The sequence below is a fragment of the Poecilia latipinna genome, unplaced genomic scaffold (genome assembly GCF_001443285.1).
Source record: "Poecilia latipinna isolate Pla-1442-1.1 unplaced genomic scaffold, P_latipinna-1.0 Scaffold50, whole genome shotgun sequence".
In the NCBI taxonomy this organism is placed as follows: domain Eukaryota; kingdom Metazoa; phylum Chordata; class Actinopteri; order Cyprinodontiformes; family Poeciliidae; genus Poecilia; species Poecilia latipinna.
Window position 1 is genome coordinate 175378 of NW_015112666.1, and position 25862 is coordinate 201239.

General features: G+C 39.6%; 1 protein-coding gene and 1 long non-coding RNA gene across 3 annotated transcripts in view; one reads left to right on the top strand and one right to left on the bottom strand.

The window, feature by feature from the left end:
* The window catches only part of LOC106958809 (uncharacterized), a 13448-nt gene extending 4772 nt beyond the window's left edge, over window positions 1–8676 (bottom strand). Inside the window, exon 1 of the long non-coding RNA XR_001427226.1 lies at window positions 8621–8676. This is a non-coding gene — a long non-coding RNA (uncharacterized LOC106958809). The remainder of the gene's footprint in view (window positions 1–8620) is intronic.
* Window positions 8677–9584: 908 nt separating this feature from the next.
* The window catches only part of hipk2 (homeodomain interacting protein kinase 2), a 123063-nt gene continuing 106785 nt past the window's right edge, over window positions 9585–25862 (top strand). The window contains exon 1 of one of the 2 annotated variants that reach the window (XM_015050937.1): window positions 9585–9992. In XM_015050937.1, coding sequence (XP_014906423.1) covers window positions 9974–9992 — 19 coding nt within the window. In that variant the 5' untranslated portion in view covers window positions 9585–9973. The remainder of the gene's footprint in view (window positions 9993–25862) is intronic. The other variant, XM_015050929.1, reaches the window with a different exon arrangement.

Here is a 25862-nt window from a genome sequence, read left to right on the forward strand (position 1 = left end):
ATGTTTCTCAAATAGACAATACAAATAAACTTGATTGATTGATATTTTGTAAAGTTTTGGCTTATTTCTTGCCAGTGATCTTGCTTTTTGTGGATTTATCCTCCAGTTAACAATCAATTGGGAAAGTAGTTGACGATGATGATTAATCGGATTAATTGTTTCAGCCCTAACGTTAATCTTACTCAACTTCTTATGCTTGACAATTTTTCCTGCTTCTGACAAATCAACTTTTCCTGCTTTCGTCACGATTAATCGGATTGATCGTTGCAGCCCTAAGCTGTTATTATAAATCAGTTATAAATCGGTGAATCCAGCAGGTGTCACTGTGTCCTGTGTTCTGGTGTAGATCAGAGTGGCAGCGATGAACCCACCGGACCTGGCACGGGTCTGTGTGAAACAGCGAGAGGAGGGGTCAGTTTATCACTCTTTCAGCCGCACGGCTTTAACTGCACAAGAGTTCACCAGAGGTTCACCCTGCACAGCACACTGGTGTGAAAACGCCACCGTCAGGGACAAGAAAAAAAAACATTCTGTTTATATTCACATACAAGCATTTTAACTTTTCCTTGATAACAATCTGCAACGCTGTTTGGCTGCTTCAGCATGGGAGACTGCAAGGGCATTCATCGTCAAGTACGTGGAAGAGGAGAGGCATTCTTTCTGTGAAAACAAGAGGTGGTTTTTGATTTCCCAGGGCATGCACAGTTTGTGCTGTACACAAAGTTAGACAGGAAAGTGGTGCATAAGCCTTGAAGCACTTGAGAAACCACCGACACACAACGTTCCAAGGACACAACCTTTAGTTTGTTTTGCTGCGGATCTCAGTTGAAAGTGTGGGCGTAATTTGCTTTTTGTCTCCGGACCTGGACTTCCCTGAACCATGCCATTTTTAATCTTGGGGCCACAGCTGCTATCACGCTCTTATGCACATAGAAATATACAGCATGCTAATCTCCATTTATGTTGATAGCAGGTTATATAACCTCTGAAGCAACTTCACCTTCGCAAACAGACAAGAATTTACATGTTCTGGACACAGTTTCTCCTTCCCTTTTTTCCTGCCTCTCTGCATGCATGTGTGCACGCAGAGTAACGCTGCCAAAGGGGAATAATAACACTACTTTTAGCAGTAGAGCAAGTTGGATTAAAAGCCCTCATAGTATGCACGGCTTCTCGCCAGCTGAAGGAAAGTGCTTTTTCTGAGGTGGTTAATGTTCATCCCACAATAAAGGAGCTGAAACCTGGTGTTTCTCTAAGAGGCGAACAATAAACACAAAGAAATGTGTGCAAATAAGGTTAGCTGAAGCACTTAACAGAGCAGAGGGAAAGCGAAAGAAAGAATGCAGAAAAATAAGTGTTTGACTCCATGATCTACAGCCTGAAACAGAATACAGATCAGGAGGTTTTTCATGTAAATTACCATTAGAATAGAATATTATAGAAATATCCTTGAATTTTCCATCAATTTCAGTATACCAGCTGAAAATTACAAGTAAATAAAGGCATGCAGATTAAAATGGAGAGAAAAAAAGAATAAAAATTATAGCGTACAAATACATTTACAACATAAAAAGATAATAAAATGACCGCGCTTCCATTTGCTCATGGCAGATGGCTGCTCATACTGAGCCAGGTTCTGGTTCTGCTGGAGGTTTCTTCCTGTTAAAGGTGAGGTTTTCCTCTCCACTGTCTCCACATACATGATCTGTAAAGTCAAGTGATTGTTTCCTATCGCTAGGATGGGTGCATAATGACTCACTGTTCTGCTGGGTTTACTCAGAAAGAAACTTTTAAAATTAAATTTAATAATAAACTTGTTTGACATTCAGGATCATTTTGAATGTGTGTGATTGAACAGATTTTCTTGAGATGACATTTGTTGTGAAATGACTCTATAGAAATAAACTGAATTGAATGTAAAGAAATTGGCAACAAAATCTCCAATCGGCAGTTTTAGTTGCAAATAAGCAGCAAACATTGCAATAGAAATAATTTCTGCTTCAGGATCTCTGGCTGTCCAGATCAGAATTTGTTTGGCTTCATATTTGAAATTCGGATTTCTGAGGACAAATGAAATCCGTCAGTGACGTACTGTAACATCGTATCAAGCCCACATGGTTTGACGTGCGCTTTAACCACTCTTCTGGCTCACTTCTCTTTACGGGTCGGGGTAGATTCTGAGAAGAACCTGCACTGAAAAACAAAACTTTTTGCTTTATAAAAGATTTTAAGTGAACAAAACTTAATTCTCATTCACTTCTTGTTGCAACGCGTCTTAAGGAAGTGGCATGAACTTTTGATAAAAAATGCTTGATAAGTTTATCTACTTGAGTCTGTGCAAAAAATACAAAATGTAAGTACTTGATTTGCCAACTAGGTATCCCATAATGCATTGTGCCACCAGCAGCAGCCACTAGTTAAATCACTTTTTTATTTGTTTCAAAAATCAGTTTCATGGTGTTTCAAGTCAAAGGGTAGACTCTGAAGCTTCATTTCTGCAGCCAGCTCATCAAGAATGAGTCTCAACTTTCGGAGTAGAATGGCTCTTATTAGGATTTTTTTTAATACATTTGAATAGATAAAACTGCACCAAACCACTTTGACTTAGGATACAGCCATGCATATTATTTTGTTTGTTTTACTGCAAAAAGTGAGCAAACTATCACTGCTTTCTATATTTTCTGTCAAAGTTTGAGCAGAAAATCAAATAAAAAACAGAAGCTGTTTCAATCAAGTAGTTTTCTTTTGATGCAAGTAGTTTCTAGTTAATAAAATTAATATTTGGGTGTTCAAAAAATCACAATATACTCAGATTTATTAAGTTAAGTTACACTCACTAAAATTGCACAAGTTAATGTTACTAAGTTAATTTAATGAAAACTAAACAGTCTAAAGTAATGAGTTTGAAAATACTTTTAAGTAAGGAGAATTTTAGGTTTTTACAGCAGAGTTAATTGAATTGTGTAAACTGACGATGTATAGCTTGCACATACTAACATTTTTAAGTTTTAACAACTTGATTTTTTTGAGTTTGCATAGATTTTTAAATTAAACTCCACCTATTGTGTTTTACAGTGTCTCTAAGTCCCATTTTACAGCCATTCACCAGCTGTCTACCCCGCCAGCAACAGACCACACTCTCCTTTTAGCACCTTCTTATTTGCTGTTTGTCTTCTGGTGTTTCTGACACCTAAACACAGAGGCGCATTTGATTGCCGCCCTGAAGCTGTGCTGATGTCACTGAGCTGCATTTTCCGTCATAACCATGACATTAGTCACGTTCTGAAATGTGCTCCAGCTAGAACAAAGCCAGATCATGCATGAAAGCTGGTTTAACACCAGTTTTACCAGTAGCTCAAAAAACCTAATATGCACACATATGACACTTAGAAAAAAAGAGGAAGGCTCTACAAGCAGGCAAGCCGCTGGTTTTGACGAGGAATACATTTACAAATCAGTCACATCCTCCTCTTTGGAGATTAAATACGGCACACACTTTATTTAGTAAACAGAGTGCAGATTTCTTTGCAGTATTGCCACCGCTCACACTGTGTCAGCGAAACCGTGTTTGATGGGAGACCGGCTGATGGCATCTGGAGAAATGTGTGTGCGAAGCAAAAAGATCATATGACAGAACAAAAAACAGAAAGAGCTGTTTATATTTGATGTGTCAACATATTGAAAGACCAAGTAATGACTCAGCTACTGCAAGACAAATGTTTCAGTCACAGCACGCCCCATTTCAAATATATTTCCCCTTCATGGCTTGAAATCATGGCAGTAAATGCAACTTTGTCTGTGTGCTCACACAACGTTGACCCTTCCACCATGACCCTGGCGCTCCAGTCTGCAGTGACACTGTGTCAATGATAAACCCACTGAGAACATCCAAAACCGTGACAGGCTGAGCTCCAGCCCTGAAACGCACACAGAGGCCGAGAACAGGACGTTGCAACACAGAAGGATCACACTGATAAATACGTTGCTTCACAATCAGAGAGGAAAAAAACCCTAAAACCTGAGAATGTGGAGCAGTTTATTTTATAAGGCATGACAAATTGCTCAGTTGCAGAACGCGTAACTGCGCTCACTGGTGCGTGTGAAGCATACGGGATAATCATTTGCAGCTTTGGGTTGTAATTTAGGCTGCCTTGTTTGTTGTTGAAGAAATTCTGTAGCTCAATCAAAAAGGTCCTCGGTGCCAAAATAGTCGTCAGGCGGATCTGAATTGTGTTTACTCTGCTGAAAGGCCGAGTAAACCACCAGTTCTCACAGGCAGGAAAACATCACGCTCACTCGTATGAACAAAAAAACCACAGCAAGGCTTCTGTACAATAACTGGAACAACCGTCATTCATAGAACAGCTCAGATAGGCATCTTTCATTTTCACTGGTTTTGTGTTTCCGCTCTGCTGCTCTTTCAAGATTTATTCTAACGCATTAAGAAGCTTGAATTAAAGCCAGGCTAAATTATGAAGTTTAACTGTGACAAAGTGTTTCTTCTCATGTGGCCAAAAGTGTGAAGTCACGTTGTGACAACACAGAAAACCCGTAAAGGATTCAGATTTTAAGGGTTTTCTGTTTTTTAACTCATTCAGACAGAAGTGGTTTCTCATGTGGGCGAAGTGGGCAGGTGCCCAGGGTGGCTCCTCCTAAAGGGCGGCATCAACTAGTAAACAGTTTTTCAGTTAAATCTGTGCAGCATAGGGTGATTTGTTGATCAATCTATGGATTTAACAATTAATAACTGGATAGCAAAAAACATTTTGCTATCCAGAGATTTTTTCTAACTGAATTTGAACAGGTGAAGCTAAAATTACATCTGTTGAGTTTTTTTTATTTTTTTTATTTTTCTATCTTAAGTGCAAAGTGTATTTATGTTTTTTTGTACAGATTTGGCTGAATTACTGCTGAGTGTGTTGTTCTTTCAGTATATGGCCTTTTTTTGGTTGTGTGCTCCAGTTAATGATTAATTGATTACTAAATTAGTTGATGATTAATCATGATTAATCTGATTAATTGTTTCAGCCCTGATGTTAATCAAATTCTTATGCTTTCTGATTTTTCCTGCTTCTGACAAATCAACTCTCCCTGCTGCAAATCATTTACAAATAGGCCAGATTTTATGCGAGACATGTGGAAAAATACGACTTTGGAAACCAAGTTCTTTCAAAACAAGGACCAAAAAGTGTTTCTGCTCTTTTTTTAAAGACAAATTTCCATTTACAAGTGAGCACAAGCGCCGGTCGATGGTGTGTGAGGTAATTGGACCTGTGGGACTGAGGCGAGCGGCGGTTTGAATCAGGAAAAGCTCTGCTATTTTACTGTTAAACAGAAAGTGAGAGGTCAGGAGCTCTGAGTGGATTTTCCATTGAAATAGGAGCAGAGGAATGATTCGGCCTCCTGACGTGAAATTAGTTTAGAGAGCAGTGAGCACAAATGAGCAAAATAAGAAATGTCAACATGCATTTCTTACAAAAAGATCTCAAACCAGATTTATCAGATTATATGTAGCTGAACTGGGACCTGCTGTTATTTCATTTACTGAGATATTTCTGACATTACTGATTTATTCAGATCATAGGAGGCATGAAAGTTAATTTTAATGTGTAACTGAGGTCTCAAAGCGACAGGCCGTTCATTGACTATTCTTTCTGCATCCAAACTCACCAGTTAAACCTGAGCTGGACACTCAGCGTCTATTAAATCAGGAACAGATGACAGTTGGAATACAGGCACCAATTAAGTCTAAAAAACTGCAATATGCTCAGAGATTTATGAAAAAGATTGTGAAGGAGGGAATACAGAGGGCTGCTGTGACAGATGATGATGCAAATGAAAGCAAGAAAATCAAATGGATCCAAAACTGTGAAGGATAAGAAGTTTAAGTTTCCTTTTCCAGATCGTCATGACGTACAGGAAGCATTCTCACACCTCAGTGGTTATTAGACATGAATTAAAAGCATGTAACAGAACAGGTTCTGCCTCAGCACTGGTTACTATAAATACTGCTCACACACCTAGTTCTGTGGAAACCTGAGTGTAAAACACAGCGATCAAAATTTGAAGACAAATCCAATAAAATTCGTTTTTATTAGTTTCCCCAAAACTTGTGCTAAACTTTTTTTTGTTTTGTTTTGAGTGACAAGGTCCAAAAACTCTCATCATAATAAATTTCTACCTGGTCATTTTTAAAATGATGATAATCACATATTCAATTTTAATTTAATTTTCATTCAACAAGCTGAACATGGAATCCACATTGTGCCATCACACATCAAGCAGATGAATACAAAGTGACAAAAACCACTGACTGCTGCCCCAGTAACTACATATAAACAATGAAATTAAAGGATTTCACCTAAACTTTGAAAGTTTCACCTGCTGTGGCATGAATTCACTTCTTCCTGGACTGCATGGACCTGCATTGTTCACTCAATCTATCTCTCCAGGGGAATTGCTGCAGGTTGCTGTCATGAGGTTTTGGATTACTTTACAAATTAATTTTATGAATCTGCGATCTGCAGATTGAAAGTTTGTTTCCTGTCCCGCCTCTCATCATTTCTGTCCAATGGGAGCAATGATGGTCACCCGTGTAGCTTCGTTTACAAATTATAATCCGTTTACAAAAAAAGCACAATGTAAAATCAAACCGCACCAAATGTGAGTCTGCTTTTGGTCCGGGCCAAGCAAGCGGACCAAAGGGCTTTCCTGTCTCCATGATGAACTTTATACATGCAGCTGAAATGTCTGCATGCCTGGATCAATGATCAGGTGTGTGAATTGTCAAAGACGGAAAATATTCAGTGAACGTGAGCCCTGGGTTTTGGTGTAATTGTTCTCGTCCAGGCAGATTTTACTATATGATTGAGATTTCCTGGTACGTCGCTAAGGCTGGATCTTATTTGCTATAGTGAGACTAAGTTTTACCGCTTGGTAGCTATAAATCTAAAATCCAAAGATCACACATGGGGTATCTCAAGACTCTTCAGGCTTCATGATCTCCCCCTAAATGAGGTCATCAAATACTAAAACCAAAGCTGATGACTCTATTTTTCTGTGTATCCCTTCATCACAGTCTAATATGGTCACTATGTAAATGTGTCCAAAATTCCAGTAAGTGGGTCAGATTTTCCTTCGGTGTCATCAAAGAAAATCCAGGATATGTAAAACACTTTGGTATCATCAGTTTCCTATCCAAGCAGGACAGTAAAACTTGTGCATGTTGTTATTTTCGGTAGATTAATTTTATCTCCAAAATGCCTTCTGTCCAACACAATTATATCGCCGCATTGGCTCAATAATTATCAAATTATAGATATTTCTGAACACAAACTGGCTTAAGGGGAGATGTGCATCTTTAGCACTCTGGACTGGGTTTGTGTGAAACCTCCCGACATTCAGAGGATCTCAGAAAATATCCTGATAAGAGATATTGGGAGAAACGGCGCCAGTTAGGCAGTTTAAATATGTAAAAACCAAGAGTCAGAGATATTCCAGTTACCAGTGTCACATAAAGGACATAACAGGAACTGAAAGATGAAATTGAACTATTAGCCTGTTGGGAAGTGCAATGTGCAGGGTTACATCCGGCTTCAGCTTACACATAATGCACACTTTCATAGTTTCGCAATACAGTGGCTGTCTGTAGTACAGCATGCTCACATTCATTATCTCCAAACAGGCGGTTTTTAAAAAGACACGATATACTGTTTGTGATTTTCCATTTCCTCCTGTCATATCATTTAATGCAAAAGGCTTCAAACCCCTTATAATAAATAAATATTAACTCCATGCACAGGGGGCGCTGCTCTGCTTGGGCAACTACAACCATCACTGGTTGTAATACAGTAAAGGTTTTTTAATAAAAAAAAAAAGAAAAATAGAGTAAATGTGGAGTGATCTGCTTTATATGTTGTTACATACATAAAATCTCACTGTGGGTTCCAATCAAATCAAAACGTGAAAGATTTATTAATCATCTAGGCTAACAAACGATACTATTTGTGCAGAAAATATTTCAATATGAAGCCAGTTTTAGCTGAAAATGCGTCATAGGAATGCTGAATATTTAAGAAATTAACCCAACACAAAACTAAAAGATTTAAACTTTAAATGTAAAATGATTATCTTGTGCTGAAAACAAACTCAAGTCTGTGATTATGACTATAAATTCAATAGAAAAGCTGGTCACAGTTTGTTTTCATTAGTTTTTATTACCTTCTGTTCATTTTGAAGCTTTTTTATGTGTTTGGAACAAGATAATTAAAAAACAAAACTAGAGTAAAAAGATTTTAGCTTGGACATTAATTATATTGTTGTGTTTTAGTAAAACTATGATTTGCATAAAATAAAATAGAATAACTGCAACGTTTTTGCTTTGTTTTTTTTCTGGGATGCAACAAAGTATTTCATGACTTTTTGTTTCGTTCGCCAGGCTCTTCGTGACTCCACAGACATGAAGAGCCTGGCATGTTTAAATGTGTGGCCTGGTTTGTAATGAGGGCCGCAGAGGTGAAGCCGCTCTGCTGCAAACGAGCCGAGCTGACATGTTTCATTTAGAGCTCGGTGCGCGTATTGCTGTGAGAGCAGGATGGCTGCTAAATGACAGATTACTCACATTTGTGTGAGCCGATGTAATCCGATTCCAGTCCATTCTGTGCAAATCTCGTGTCGTCATACAGTAGGATCGCTCCAGCCTCTGCGCAGGCGCGACCAAACACACGCAGAGTCATCGAACACGGCCACTTTGCACCATGGACAAATAAAATTTAAAACACCGGGACGTTATTACATCCAAGATATTTACTTATCGCTAAAAGTTAACCTTTTATAATCTATGACACCTAAATATTTTAAGTAAATCATGGCTTTCCTAAATCATGTTGTGATGTAAAGATTTATCACATTTGTGACAAAACCCCACAGGTAACTGAAGGTATAGCTAAAAATAGCAGATTTTTTTCTTTTTTTTTCTTTTGCCTCTTTTTATTGTTTTTGTTTAACTAATTATTTATTTTTTTTAAAAACATTGTCCCTATGTTTTCCTATGTTGATATAGTACAAATGTAATTAAAACCTGAATTTGACATTATTTTATAATAAGATAATATGCAAAACCCTGAACATCTATCATATGTCTTCAGTCAGAGGCTTCTTCAAATTGGCTGTAATACAGGCCGCTACAGGAGATCCTTTCTGCCAACAGCTTTCACCAAGAAAGTATTTTTAAATTTGAATTTGAATTAAATTTTTGAGTAATTGAACTTGAACCTGTCTATGTTATATTGCGATATGTATTGATTTAATTGTGCATTTCTTCAGAATTTAAGTTATTTTTCTTGTAGAAAGCCTTGAGGTTATTGTGAATTATAATTAACTAAACTGAGTAAGATTAATTAAACCATACATGAGCTTCAATTAATACTACATTTTTATTCTAACATTAATCTTTAAATTTAAAGCAGATGATTTTCATTACTAGTTTTTTTTTAACCTAATGTCCCATTTGAGGCTCGGATGGTGATGCCTCCCCTCCGCCTGCATCGATTAGCTCGACATTCGACTCTCTCCCTGCCCACCAAACTCGCTGCGCTCCGATCACTGCTGCAACTTTTGCAGAGACTCCTCACTCCACAGACATGTCGCACAATAGCTGAAGTAAACCTGTCATCGCGGCTCTCCATTCGGGCCAAATTACGCCGCAGGTGAGGATCTACGGACGCGCAGCCCCGTCGCTCCTTGGCCGCCTTCCTCGCATCGGACCCCGGCTTTTTTTTTTCTTTTCTTTTTTTTTTTTTTAAACCGGCCTGGATATGAATTATGAGCATTTTCTCCACTAATGAACCGGGCCAGTGATGCAGGAGACCGCGGCGACCCTCACATCAGTGTTTCAAGATGGCAGATTTTTATTGAGTTTTGATCAGAAAGCTCGCTTTATTCTTTGCCATGAATAACAGGAATCCTTGCACCGATGGCCCCTGTATACGAAGGTAAGGGCTTTTCCCCTGTGGAAATGTGCTGTTTTTATTCTGTGCGGCTGGAGCCCGTCGGTGTAGTGACACAATTGATTTGCAGCTCAAACAGATGGAGGAAAAATTACACAATTATACTAAAACATCTCATCATTCATCATATTTATCACATTTTTCAAACCTAACCCAAATAGGTTGATGAAACCAAACAGTTTAGTGCGTTAGAGCTGAACAGGAGACTGGCTGCTCAGTCAGATTGTGGTCAAATCGCGCTGATGAGGCACCAAATCGCCCAGAACAAGCAAAAAATACAACAAACTGTCTAATCCGACTCGTGAAAAACGATGTTCGGTCCTCATGTTGCTTCCTGGTGGAAATTGTATCCCAGCTTTAAGGGAAGGAGAGCGGGTCGGAGACCGATCGGTCCCGGTCGCGTCTCTTTTCAGTCCCAGCGTTACTCCTGCATCAAATTATATCGCAACGAATGCACAAAATCTGCACGACTTTTCTCGGGTTTTTAGGATGCAATGTTTCATGGATGCATGTATCTGTTGTTTAAAGTGAATCTTAAACGGAAGGTGTCGATATGGCTGCAGCATTGTGGCTGTAACTAACTAGCTGCGTTTGAGTCGCTGAATTAAGGCTGTCATGGGGAAGATTTTTTTTATGCGTTTGGGCAAAATCACACATTTACTCCGCATCTGTTTCGATATGAATGATGTAATTTTTAAAAAGTGGGTGATAATTAAAGCAATGCAGTGCAGATTGTTTCGTGCATGAATGAGTCCAGCTGCAAGACATGAAACTGCATGACCAAACAGGATATAATGTGCACATTCTGAAGTCTGTACAGTGCTTCATTTAGTTTAAGCTTTCTGTTAAGAAGTCTTTACTGATGGTCTCTTTGCAGAAAATATTGATTGTATAAGGAAACTGAGTTATACGTGCTGATGCAAACTGAAGAGTAGTACATGCAAATAATGAGGCTTGATGCTTCCCATATTTATTTTGGAGCAGCCTCATGTTTAATTTGTGTTTACTCTATAGTCCCTCTGCTGGTGTTAAAGGGAAGCCCGACCTTCCCTATTCATGAATACCATTAGGGAAGAGAGGAACTCAGCAGCAGTTCTTAATACATATTAAATCGTCCCAACAGAATGAAGATTCACGACTGAAAGTGAATCCTTGCAGGTATATTTATGGTATATGAAATGGAGCTATATGAAACAGGTTGGGACTCTTTCTTTAGTGGTGTTATGTCCCCGCAGTAATTTTGTAGTGATTTTTCATTAGGGGTGTCGAAGCTCCGAGGCAAACCTCGACTGGTGCTTCGACATGAAAAGGAAAGTTGAAATGAGACTCCTATGCAAAAAGGTAATTAGTGTAAATTACATTCCCCGATTTCTCCCTTCACCACGGAGAGGAGGAGACGGGAAGAGAAAGAGGCAGCAGGGGGAATTAATTACCCTGCCTGTCCTCCTCTGCATTAGAGAGGGCTGTTATGGAGAGCAGCCATGGAAATGACCAAAGTCTCCAGTGGAAAATAGGTTTGAGGATGGGGTAGGGGGGTTCACATAGAATGGGACCAACTATTATAGCAATTACTCACCCTGGGTTACAGGGTAACTAATAACTCAAATCTATATGATTAACTGCTTCCTTTGATTGTTTAAAAATGGCTGAGAAGCAAAAATATTCATACTGTTAGCGTGGCTATTGCCTTCCTACTGGATTCTCATCTGGGAGAGAATCCAGAATCCATTGAGCTCCATTTCTTCGGAAGAATTTCAACAGAGCCAATCAGAGAACAGCAGGAGAAGTTGTGAACGATGATGTCGATGTTCTGTGCAATGGTTTGAAAATTGAAATTTGAAAAAGTGGAAGAAAAATGATCATTTTTATTAAAATACATAGAAGCATCCCTATTCCTCAATGCTGCCAATCTATCTATTTTCAGAGTATTCTCTCAGCAATGGCTTTCTTGTCGTTCTTCCGTAAACTAGATTGGTGAAATGCACAACTAGTTGTTGTCATGGTAATGGACCATCCCACCTGAGCTGTTGATCTCTGCAGCTCTTCAAAAGTTAGCTTGGACAAGACAATTCATACTACTTTACATCATGAAAACATTATACTGTTGCCAGTTATGAAACCAGTCACGAATGCATGTTTGAGTTTCTCTAGATCTCGGTGAGACATTAGTACTTTAAACCTGAAAATGTTGTTCATGTGATAGAAGACTGACTTTGTAACTGACTTTTTGTGTCTCTGAAGGCTCAGGTCCGAGTCCGTCACTACATCAGATTTCTGTATAACTGAAGCCTGTCAGTTTTGGTTGTGCCATACCATTTTATCCGCTGAATGATGCATCAAGGGGAGTGAAAACATTTGCAACGCTAACATCAGATCAGCATTACTTTCATGACAAGCTTGAAAGCATTCAGGGTTTGCGCTCGGTTGGGTTTGTATTCTTGGCTGGACTTCTTGGTGACGTGTTTGTGTTCGGTTCCCCCGGCTGCGACAGACGGCCGTCAGGCAGACCTGCTGGCAGGAAGGGGAGGCTCGCGGTGCGATCACCCTGGGATCAAACCGACGCTTTGATGGATGTCTGATGCGTGGAGCAGGTCCAGCAGCCTCCAGCTGTGGAGAAGCGAATATTCAGACACAAACCCAGTCCGCTCGCCCAGCCGCCCTTCTGCTTGGCCAGATATGAGTGTTGTTGTGTTCTCATGCATGCATGGGCATATGTCTCTATCTGTCTGAGTCCCTATACAAGCAGCGTCTGCAGGAGGATTAGACAGCTGCAGAACTGGGCAGCGTTTGCAGATCTGCTTCTCACTATTCCAGAGTGGCTTCATTCATTCCCACCTGGTAAAAAAACAGGCGGAGAATGAGTCAGGAGCCGCCGCTGATGGCTGTTGGTGGTGACGGGCCGCGCAGCATCACAGGCAACTTAATGATTTATCCATCCACACAGCCATTATGTGTTAATGCAACTTCGAATTACCTCGTGGTTTCCGAGAACAGAGAACGCGCGACGCTCGGAAAATCGAGTCGAAGCAGCAACTTTTCCCAGACTCTCTCCCACCCCGCTTTCCTTCATGCTTGTTTTTAGCAGCGTGATTGATATCTTCCTTGCTGACGCCAAGGCTGCAGCCTTTTTAGCTTTGATTAGAATTGCAGGAAAAAAACCCTGGGGGCCGTGTGGGGCCACAGCGAGGCCACACCCCGAGGCAGAGGCAGGGAATGCATTGGAGGGTCTCTCTTCCTGATTGTTATGACAAGCAGGGTGGTGTGTTTAGCTCTTCAGTGTCCACAGTAAGGAAATACACACACATGGGGGAGGATAACTCAACGGTTAATATGAGATGAGCTGATAGATACACCAGGCAGGAAACATTGCAGGTTCAAACGAAAACGTTTATCTCTTTCCTGTTAAACTTGCACTTTGTGTTACATCAATGTTCCTACATCTGGCTGAAAAGTTACTTGAAAGTTAGTTTTGTCTTATTTCAAGTCTACTATAAACTATACCAAAAATATTTAGTTACGTTTTGTGTTTTTGCAGTGTACCACAGGAAAAAAGGCAATCAAAACCAAACTAGTGATGAATTATTTTTGTTCAGCAAGACTTAAGATGTTACAAGTGCAAAAATTTAATTTAAACCATGCTGTAGGATCTAATGATGATAATAAACTTTATGGAAAAGCAACAGCTCAAACATAAATGTCACCATTTGTTGTTCTGCACCAGATTATAGCATAAATTAATTCCCAGCCACAGATTACAAGATTACAACGTAGATATTCAAACAAAACAGAAAAAAACTGAACACAACAGGTTACTTCCTGTTCTCTCTTTCTCTCACACAGACACACGCACACACACACACACACACACACATGCACGCACACACACACACACACACACACACACACACACACACACACACACACACACACACACACACACACACACACAGTTAATATATCTGAACAGTTTTTAACCCAAAAGCTTCAGCTCCTCACATCAACAATCATTTTCTGCTTAAAAACAATAAAAAAGGATATTAAAGGAAATGTTACATCACTAGTTACATATCATTTTGGATATTTAAAATAAATCAATAATTATTGAATCACTTGTACTGTGATGTGTTTTCCAGCCGTATTGCCCAGTTGGTTGTTAGAGAAGCTAAACAGAATAAATGTGGGTAGTTGAATCATCATCAGGGCCGTCCTGCATACGTCAGCGCTCTGAAATAGCTCACAGGTGTGATTTGAGGATCCTGGAAGCAGATGGGTGTTAGTCGGGGTTAGGGCTCAAGCTTGATCCAGATCTAAAATGACAGGTTACTAAAGGTCAGCCCAGCATGTATGAGCAGAGCAGCTCAGGTTTGGGGTCCGGATCATGTCCTCCACGCTCTCAGTTTCTCTTTAGAGGAAAAACACATTTTAGATGCAACTTTAAAATATTCCCCTCATGGGAAGACCATCAGCTGCTGACATTAATGTTTTTTTGTTTGTTTTTTTATTAAAGTGGGGATGAGATAGAAGGAGCCTCAAACCCGTCAGCTGCTTTGACGAAGCGTTTCCGTGTTGCTTGTCAAGCGTGTGCGACGTTCCTTTTCTTCCCCCTGCCGTTTTGTTTTGTTTCAGAACAGCTGCTTCTGATTCTGACTCTTAAATTAAGAATCTGTGTGGGATCTCTAATTTGCTTTGAGTTGTAAAAATAAAAAAATAAACATGGTTTTCTAAAATGTTTGCTTGAATTAAACTTTCTTTTGAAGGGAACTTATTATTTAAAACTCACATTTTGCACATTTTTGTTCTTCTATTTGGGTCTGAAGGCACCTCTAAAACAAGCCAAGCCTGAACTTGTTACTGTTTTCAGGCAATAAGGTTTTTGGTAACTGGTAAAGGAGCCATTTTAAAAACCTCCAGGATGTAACACCACAAATCAGCAGGCACTGCCCATTACCTAGCAACCCAAGCTGATCTCCAGCATGTTTGGTCAGCTGGTTTTATCTGTATGTGCTGTACAATGGCTGCTGAAAAAACCCCTAAGTGTTTTTGTTTATGATGTACCATTCAGTAACAACCTGCTGCATTCTTGTTGGTTGTGCAGGAGGCTCCACTTCTGCTTTTCAAAGATGTATGGTTGTGTACTTGCGCATTTGTTTGAAGCCATTTTCATGTGGGGGGCGTGGCCAGCAGCAGCTTGTTAGGATTTAAAGTGACATGATGTCCTAAAACACCTCATTTTGAAATCTCATCATCAAAGAATGATTTTGTGCAGAACCTGTAATGAATGTATTTTGTGTTCATTACCAGGTTAGGATAGAGCTATAGACCTATCCTAACCTGTTAAAGGAATAGTTCACCTTATCAGATGGCATAGCTGGTTATTGTCTGAAACTTTAAGAAGTTAGAGCTGTCCTGCCTCTGCGTTGAGTGTAGATAGCTCTTATTGTTTGTTGGAGCGCCGTGCAGAGAGCCTCTGTACCTTATGACAGACCCTTTGCTTTGATCTAGCATGAGAGCGACGGTTCAAACAAAGGTTCACATTTTACCACTTCTCCTCACAGCGCAGGCTGAATGAGGCCCTTTGTTAACTTCCCCGTTAGGCGGTAATTACACAGGGATTCCTCCTGCATATAGACCCTCTGCTTCATACACCCAGGCTCATTTTTCATGCATGTGAACTATATTGCACGCTGAAGATTGAAAACGATCAGCATTTTGCTCGTTTCTCCTCCCAACCCCCCATATCCACCTCTTATCTCGTCTCCCATCCCACTCTGTCTGTTGATAAGCCGAGAGGCCATTGGCCGGCACACATGGAGCCCATGTGACACTTCAGCAACAGCCCGACGGCCAGATTGGAAGCCCCCATGCACGTTTGAGTGTGTGCATGTGTGTGTGTGCGTTAAGATGAGGTCTGGCTACTGTAGCTGTATTGTTCTCTCTAATCAAGACCCCCACTCCCAGGCCCTCCAGGATGGTCATTTCCTCCCCGTCCCAAACCAAACCACCAGCCAGTTTTTAGTGCATGTTGTCCGTATCGTAATCCCATTGTTTGTGGTTTGGTCCCCTCACTCCAGTCCGTTTGCCGTTCCTGCCTCTGCAGCAGAGTTTTTACCAGTCGCTCGTTTTGCCTTGCAGCTCGGCACAGTGCAGGTTTTCACTTCTGATCTTTTTCTCATGCTGCAACCTCAAACTTTTTCTGATGGAGTATCTAAAGTAGTGCATAATTATGAACAGGACAGAAATAATTCTTGGTTTTCGAGTTTTAGAAAAATCTGAAAAGTGTGGTGTGCATTATTTCACTCACCTGTAAGTCCAACTTCACACATCTAATTTAGAGCTGCAACTAACAATTACATCAGTAATAGATTATTCTGATAATTAATCGACTAAATGGATAAAACATTGGCACATTCTGCAGATTTCTCATTTTGCTGCTCATTTTTATTTATACAATATTTTAAATACTACAATTCATTTCCATTTTTAAATACGAAAATTGACATTTTGTTGCCTAAAATGCATGAACAGCTTTCCTTTAGTGAACTATCAAAGGATGCATCTACAGCTGAAAATGCTGTTAGCATCAACATGTGAAAGGCTCATTCCTTTCTGAACACAGTGTAAGGCTGATCTGTTGATTTTTTATTAACCAATTAATAATTGGACAGCAATAGGTGGTTAATAGATTATTTTCTAACGGAGTTTGAATCAGGTGAAGCTAAAACTGCCTGTTGAGGAGTTCAGATTTACAGACAGAGCGAAATGTATGTATACTTTGTATAGTTTTGACTTGATTACTGTGCTTAATAATCTGCTTTTTCAGCCAATGGCTGTGTATTCCTAACAATTAATCAATTACAAATTTAGACTACGATTATTTCAATCATGATTAATACAACTAATCATTGCAGCCCATTTTCTTCATTCATTCTTTTAAAAACAGCTCAAGCTGATATTCACCTAGTTTGTGCTCGCTTGTATGTACTTGTACATTTCAAGTATAAGTACATAAAAAAGGCAGAATAAAAAAATAAAAGTTTTTTAGTTCTTGCAAATATGCAGACAGTGTTGTTTCAAAAGATTGTGTCCAGGATGTGTGGGGTCTGCAGGACTGTTAGCTGCCCTTTTCCTGACTCTAAACTCGTACAGGTAGGCAGGACAATAAAGTCCCAGAAATTATTGCAATAAACACCAATATTGTTTATTGCAATAATCATTTATAGGGTAAAATACATGTGCATGCCACACTTTTAAGAATCCAGGGAAATGTGCTGCTTTGTTTATCACAAAATTCCAGTTAAAAATGTTGAAATTTGCTGTGGTAACATGACAAAATGTGGAAAAAATGCATAAAGATGCGTTTACATGCAACAGATTCTCACCATTACATGAAGTGAAAAAAATGGCTAACGGTTTTTAATCAAGCCATTCATAACCTGTGAGTTTTTTCCCGGTAGGCGGGTGTTTGCAGACAGATATTAAAGCAGAGAGGAACTGAATAACGCAGTGAGATTATCAGACTGAGGTTGGTGTTTCTAACTTTTAATCTTCCATGTTCCCTGACAAACACACCTCTGAACTTTACCTCCTGCCCCCACTCCGACTTGGTCGTGGAGGAGAAGTGGAGCGATGGGCGCCTGCTGGCGGCCCCTTCACAGATGGCTGCAGGTACAGCGCTACGCTTGGCCGGTAACCAAAGGACTTCAAAGCTCAGACGAGCGCTGAAGCCCATTTCTGTCCAGACCCAGGAGGCTGAAGGAGCAAAAGACAAGAAGCAGCGCAGTCAAAAGAGTCAACAGGCGTGGAATTGAGCAGCTTTCGCCTTTTTCCGTCTCTTATAGTGGAGACACTCGTTTTTCAAACTTTTACCATAAAGTTCAGAGATAGATATCTGATATAGGTGTTGCTGTTATAGCCGATAACAAATATTTGCTGGTATTATATTCAGTATTGCTTCTCTGCAGTTAAACGCCTCATAATCCTGTGCTGCATCATTGTTTCTGCTGCAGACCCAAACAAAAGTTCTGGTAGATGTGAATCCTGGAAGACCGAATATTGAATTTTTTGATTGTAGATAGAAATAAAAAGGAAGAGTACATTTCCACCCAAAAACTCTGAAATTTTGAGATGAATCTAAAAAAAATCTAGAAAAAATGAAAAGAATGTAACTCTGAAAAGTCAAAAATGTTCTAGATAAAAATCTGTAATGTTGAGATTGATCTCACAAAATGTCTAGAAAAACAGAAACATTGATGAGTCAAAAATTTTAAACGTTTTGAAGTGATTTTCCTGTAAAATGTCTGCGATCTTAAATTGTCTGAGTTTTTTCTAGCTAATTTTTGGGTTTTGGAATTCAGAATTTTTCTTTTTCTAGAAAATCTTTGAGTTTTTTGGTGGAAATTTACTCCTCCTTTTTTACTACCTACAGAGGACCTAACACACTAATGTGGAATTTAGCTTAAAAGGTTCATAAAACAAATTATTTCTCTTGTTCTTTTTGGCCAAAATATACAATAAATTGAACGTTTACAGGAAAAGAGTCGAACAGTAATGGGGCTTTTTACTCGGCTGAAGTTGTTTTGGCCCAGATAAAGGAAGGAGAAACCACCTTTTGGATCCAGTCGTCACTTCAAAGCGCCGCGCCGGTTTTGATCCAAGCCCGGCTCTCAGCCTGACGGACGCAGACGCAGAGAGAAAATGGCAGCGAGATGAGGAGTGACAAAGCTGGGAAGAGGAAGGCAGAAACAGAAGAAGGGAGGCCGGGGTCGAGAGATGAATACCTTCATCTGGGGGCCCATTAGCCCCCAGCGGCGCAGTCAGAGGTCAGGGGGCATGGAGGCTGGGTTGGAGGCGGTTGTCATGGTGCTGGCAGAGTCGTTTGGGGGTTGAGGTTCTCTTACCTTTTCTAGCTCAACCTGCAGCTTCTCCTATCGTTTGCGTTAGCTAAGCTAGCTTTAAGCCAGAATGTCACTTTATCTGCAGAACGGAGTAAACGAGGTCAGCTGTGTTTACTTCTCTGGGCTTCAGTGAGGAGCAGAGAACAGGTGAGTGTTTCTGCTCTCACATGCCTTATTTCAGTGTCGCTCTCTCAAGAAAATTAACCTTGTCTATATTCTGCTGATGTTGAAAAAACACAATTTCACAATTGCAGTGATTCCATTAGACAAGAAATAAAATGAAAATCACACAAGAATAAGCTTGTTCATGCAATAAAAAACACGGCAATGAAGGATGTAAACATTCTCAAATTTGCATGATTGTCGAATTGCAGGTAGAGGCCATGGAAAATTAGTCCAAAATGCCACAAATGGCCCTGGGGCCACACTTTGGACTCTTTTAGTTTAGTTTTTCCTTCAGTAGATTCAGAAACTCTTTTTGCATCTTCAGTTAATGTGAATCCTGATTAGCTGGTTGAAGCTAATGGTTTATGCAGAAGCTTTTTATGTTTTTCTTTTGGCTTTTTCTAGGGATCCACTGCATGTTTCAGTGGGAGAGCTTTAAAATTTCAGCCTCTTTTGTTTCTTTTAGTCAAGCTAACCGTCTTTATTATTTAAAATACCTTTAAGTAAAATGTTAGAACATTTTTTAGCTAATGTAAGCTGCCTCTCTAAATTTGGACTGAGATACATAATCATTTTACTGGAAAGTGTTAATTTAAAACTTTGTTAATTTACATTAGCATACTTAATTGATTTATGCATTAGCTTTTAGGTGAGGAACAGGTATCAGACATTTAAAAGTGGAAGTGCAATAAAAAGGCTCAGACATAAATAGATAAATAAATGCTGCATCTTTTTGAAGCTTATCTTTTCCTCTCAGTTTTATGTTCATAAAAATACATGCAGAACTTTCGGGCAGCAGAGGAATTAATTTTATGGTGCATATTCTCCATTTACAAATAAAGAGTAACTGTTTAGCTTGTAAATAAACTCCCAATTTAACATGAGGAAAGTTTAAAGATTTGTAACATAACGTTTGCATTAAATATGATGAAGTTTGTTCTGTTTTAAGACGGTAGAAATCCATTTTGGCTGTCAGACACGTTGCTAACTTCGGCCTCCAGGCCCAGTTTAGCAGAATTTAATCTAAAGGAAGAAGCTTTTAGCAGAACTTCACTCCAGAAATTCTGAACTGTCCCTTTAAGGATTTATTTTTTTACTGACTCGCCCATGGGTCTCTTTTCCGTCTGATCCGTTTCAACACTTCTCAGCTCCCATAAGACTGTGACTTTAAAAACACCTCAGATCTTAGCAAAAGATCTAAATTGGGAAATTCTCCAAGCAGAAAAAGAAAAGTTTATTATTATGTACATAATTACAGACAAGAGCTCTCATTATTCAGTTGAAGTTGTTCCTTATAGCAGTGGTTCAGATATGGTTGTGTGTGCATGGCAGATGGTCAGCGTAGCCTGTTTGTGCTGCTGTTGGGGACGGAGGACACTGTAAATATAATCAGCTAAATCCATGGTTTTCATGCTGATTCAGATGGAGGAGGCTGAGTTGGCCAGACTTACTTATTACCTCAGCTCATCAGCCATGTTTGAGACACAGTCAGCAGGATCACCGCACATATACCTTGCAAAATTGTGGAGTGTTTGTACATGGCAGTGGTCTCACTGACCAGAGGAAATCTGAAGCCAGATTAAAACATTTTATTAACCGTGAATATTAATGAGTCACCTGCAGAATGGAAATGTTGAGGCGGAAGAAAGGGCCTTTGTTGCCCTTCAGCTCCAAATTCACAGTTTCCTGAGAAATATCACTCCCTCTCACCGTCTGCGGACGCGTCGGCCATGATTGTTTCTGACGAGAGAAACGAGTGGATCACAGCTTCTAGAAGAACAGGATCACATCAAGACTGTTTATTTTTACAGTAGAGGAGCGATGGGATGTGTTTTGATAATACAGGAAGTGATGTCATCGCCGTGCATGATCGATCTGCTGCCGCTTAGCTCTGCTGCTGTTGGGGCTCAGCGCTGGGTTTCGTTTGGGTGAGGTTGTGGTTTTTAGGTGGCAGCTTCAGATAGGTGCAGTGAATTAGGAAAGATGTGTGTTATATTTGATTACACTAAACTTATTATTCCATCTGTTTCTGTTCAGTATTGATGAAGCAGCAGACTTTAATCCCCATATTTGGAAATTTACCAATCCTCTGTTTTCTTCATCTAAATAGTTTCTTCAGTTTTATTCTCAGATTCTGTTACTTCAGTTCACCAGAAAGAGGCTAAATTTCAGTGAGAACGGATTTGAATGTCCCATCAAACAGAAAGAGTTGTTTTTATTTAAACCTTTGACTTATAAAAGAATTTTACCCTGAAGAGTTTATGAAAGCTGAATCTTTTTTTATTCCAGACTTTAACTAGGCCACTCCAAAACCGGGCAGTTTTGGCCAGTTTGTTTTGATTATTCAGTTTATTTATTTGAGAAGATCAGAATTCATGATTACAAAAATTACTGCAGTTCAGCCCAGACCATCATACTACCACCACCTTACTTCACTGAATTGCTGTGGTACATTTACATGAGAGTTAGCAGAATACACAGCTTCCAAAAACGTTCACAGAATATTTCCCCAAAAGATCATCAAGACATCTTTATGCAAATCAGAACGTTATGCCTGGTTCACCTGGCAAGATTTGAAGATTTTAAGAAAGAAAGAACAAAAAAATGATACAAAATGTTTGTCTTCTGTAAATTTAAGCTTCATGTTGTCAGAAAGGTTCTGCTTGAATGATTCTTGGTTCTACAGTTTTAGTTATAATCAGACCTCATATTTCCTGAACTGAACTCATATTTCCAGACAATTTGGTTAATAACTGTCAATGCCTGATTTAACTAAATGTTTTAAGCTTTTACCACACTGGGCCAGGTTGGATGGATAACTGACCTTTTTTACCCAAAATGAATTAATCTAAAACATTTTAGATGATCTTTTATTATCATGACAGGAAGTGGACAGAACAAATGAAATGAAACAGAAATGAAAACTGAATAAAAACAGTGTAGAAAAAACACAATTAGCTGAACATTGGCATCATTTAATCAAATTTTGTGTTTGCATGCGGTTTTGTCCTGAGCTGACTGACATGCCATTATTTTGAAAACCACAGCCAGGACCAAATAAGGTCATCGTTCACATTACAACTAAAAACTCAGCACAGTGGCTTTTTACAGCTCCTCACTCAACCAGATCTACAGAAATCAGTTCAGCATCACTCAGCTTCCCTCTCTCCTTTCTGTTTGTTTGTTTTGTTACTGTTGGGTTATTGTTTCTTTTTTGTGGTTCTCCTGTTGATCTCAGTGCGGCGCGTTGAGTTCGGCCGTCATTGTGAGTCCTAAAGGCAACAGAAGGGTGTTTCTCTCTGCGTGCAAATGATAAGCAGTCTGGCTGCTTATCGTGTGTGTGTGTGTGTGGGTGCGTGTGCATGTGTGTGCGTGCATGCGTGTGTGTGCCTGCAGCGTAGTCAAAGCAGCACAGCATGATGCATGCGGTGGATGTAATGCAGTCAGTTAACAGGTGGTTTATGGTCGTTCATGCTTTCTGCTCGGTTTCCACGTGTTTCATACAAAGTTCAGTCCTGCACAGCTGCTGCAAAACCAACAACCCTTTTTATTTTAATTCAGTTTATCTCACATGTTGGACGTCCCTGAATTATATTATGATGTCTGCCTTTCAAAAATTATTAATCGTCAGAAAGGAAATTATCCATCTCATTTTAATTTATCATGCAGTTAATTGATTATTGTGACAGGATTTCCAACACCTGCTTTTTTCAGTCTGCATCATTGTGTTTGAATAAACCACAAATATCTTATGTTATTCTCTAGAATGACGTATAAATAGGACCTTCAGGAAAACAGTTGCATGCTTACACATTATTTCACCAATCAAATCAAAGCAGTTTTTATTTTTATACTGCCAAATTACATCAGTAGGCCTATATTTATGGATTTTTTCTTATTGACCCATACAGCTGTTTATTCTCATATGAACCTTATTTTGAACCTTTGCTCCTCATTTTAGCCGAGTGAGGAGGAACTTTGTGGTGAAGCAACAGCTGGTTGGGCTGACCAGGCAGCGTAAACACCGGCCATGTTTTTCCTCACTCCAGCCGTTTTATGGCCACATTTACGATGTGAATAGCACCCTCCTTATCGACTGACAGTTGTCCAATGGTAGCTGCTTCTTTTTGCTTTTTTTTTTTGCACCGATGCAACACAAATGTTAGCTTTGAAACATCGGTGCTCAAATCAATAAGAGTGAGATAGTATTGCTTTTTTACATGCACGGATATTTGTGCAGCTGCAGCTTGTGTGTTTCTGCCTTTGCATGTGGATCGTAGCAAACGCTGAGTAATTATGTTATCTCACAGCTAACACAGCAGCTTATATCTTGGGTTGTTTGATTCCAGGAATGGGGAGAGTTAGGGGAGTGTCACATTTACAGCTAGCAGGAGCCGTGCTTAAACTCAAATTTACCACTCGGTTGCTTCTTTTTGCAAAAGAACGGATAGAAAGACGGATCCAAGTAGAGCAAAGAGCAGCAGCTTGCATGACAGTTTCTCACCAGCATGTCTGATGCATTGCCCCATAAACAAGCAGTGATGAAAGAGCTAAAAAAGCAGTCAGGATGGTCAATATTAGCCTCCAGAGAAGAGAGAGCGAAGGAGGGAGTTTGCAGCGGGTAACTGCAGCTCCCTTCCAGAGGACAGACAGGACTGAGCTGTTCATTATGAACAAAACGTTCCTCCTTAGAAACGACTTCAGTCTCCTTAAATCGTTTTCTCTACCTGTGGAAATGCTTGATTTAACTGAGACACAAGATTTAGAGATAAAGTAGAAGCACTGTTGTTTTGGAGGAACTCACTGGAAAGGGAGCTGAAAGGCGACAGCTCATACTTTTCACCACAAAAATAAAGACTTTTTTTTTTTTTTTTTTAAATGTTAATCATTTGGAAATTATTTTTGTTTCATCAATAGTCAATTCATCAATAGTCAATTCAATCACAAATACATTTAGTTCATTAAGTTCAGTTTATTATTAAAATGATTGAGTCATTGACTGCACAGCCTCAAATCGAGCATGCATGTGGTGACAGTGGAGAGAAAAAATCCCCTTCAACAGGAAGAAACATCCGTCAGAACCAGAACCAGAACCTGGCTTAGTACAAGCAGCCGTCCACTACGAATGACCTGAGCTTTGAGAAAACAGAAATACAAACTGAACTGAAGAACTGAACCAGGAGAACTTTCTGTGTTCATGAAAAGTAAAAAGCTAAGAGCAGGAGAAAGAACGATTAGTTAATAGCAGCATTAACCGATTCCCTCCTCCAGCCAAACAGAACGCCAGACTGGGTGGAGCTTCATGAAGTTAAGAGTTGAAATAGTTCAAATTGGAGAGTAGTAGAAGAAGAAAGTGAGGAAAAGTGCCTTACATTGAGGCAGAGCTAGCCAAAACCGTTTTTTGCTGAAGTGTTCATGGTTTCTGGGTTTTATTTTGAAAACATCCAAATTTTATGTTTTATGTTTTGTGTTGATAAACAAAGTTACTTTATAATGTCCAGTTCTGTGGAAACACTGAAACATGACATAAGTCGACTTTCCAAAATAATTTCTGTGTGCTAATCCTGACGTTGTTCTGAACAAACTCAAATAAATGAACAATTTGCTGTTTGTTCAGTGATTCAAATCACTTTTTGCCCTGAAGAATCTTTTCACAGATGGATATGTTTTGTGAGGCTGATTGCTGGCATACAGTTACCTATAAAATAAGTAATAAATATTTCTTATTGTCACATTTGTCGTTATCACAATATTGTGATAAAACTTCATATCGCCCACAGCCGTCCCGCCCACCAGGTCACGTCTAGCAGTATCACTCCACTGTCTACAGCTGAACAACTTAGACTTTTCAGAAAGAAAATCAATATCAGCCACAACCAGAATAGTCAGATTTTTAAAGACTGTTGATCGATCAGCAAACTGCAGTCAGTGCAGCTCTAATTTTCTAATTTATACATTTTATACTTTCCATCAGTTCCCTTTCTATCATCAGGGCTCAGCAACTATTAGGTCTGCTTCGTTTATTTTTTTTATCTTTGCAGTATCAGCACACACACACACACACACACACACACACACACACACACACACACACGCTCATAAGTGTTCATAACACTTATGAGCACGAAAAGAACAACAGATATATTCAAATGAAACAAATGAAAGCTCTGCCCATCACCTCTAGTGTTTCAGATATCGTAGGCGGATTAATTCCTAGTAAACTGAGCAAAAAGTTTCCTAAAAGATTAAAAACCTCCTCCCCAGCTGGTCAGTTTGGGTCATAAATACTGACGTAGGAGAGAGAGAATAACCACTGTAGGCACAGAAGGCTGATCATACTTACATTATATACACCCCCATAAACCTTCTGATTGACTTTGGAGAATAAAGACGTAGCTAGAGTCACTGCAGATAACAGAAAATATCACCTTTTTAATCAGGCTGGATTAAAATAAACGACCGTTGAAGCACAATGTTAACCCAGGTGACAATGAAGCGGAGGATGCTCAGCACTGGAGAAATGTGCAAAGTGACTCTAACCGCGGCGGTAAACTCTAGCTCCTCAGAGCCGCCAGTCTGGACTGCATGGCTTCGATGTCTTCCTCCGACTCTTCGTCCGAAGCAGCAGCTGAGGCTCCCGGAGGCTGCAGGTCCGGAAGCGGCTCCGTCACTTTGCTTGGAGCTTTACCAAGAGCCCCTAAAGGACCAGAGCAGAACCAGAGCAGAACCAGACATGTTCAGCCTCACTGGGTAACATTGGGTTGTTTTAATAAATATTAAAAAATTAAAACCTGGA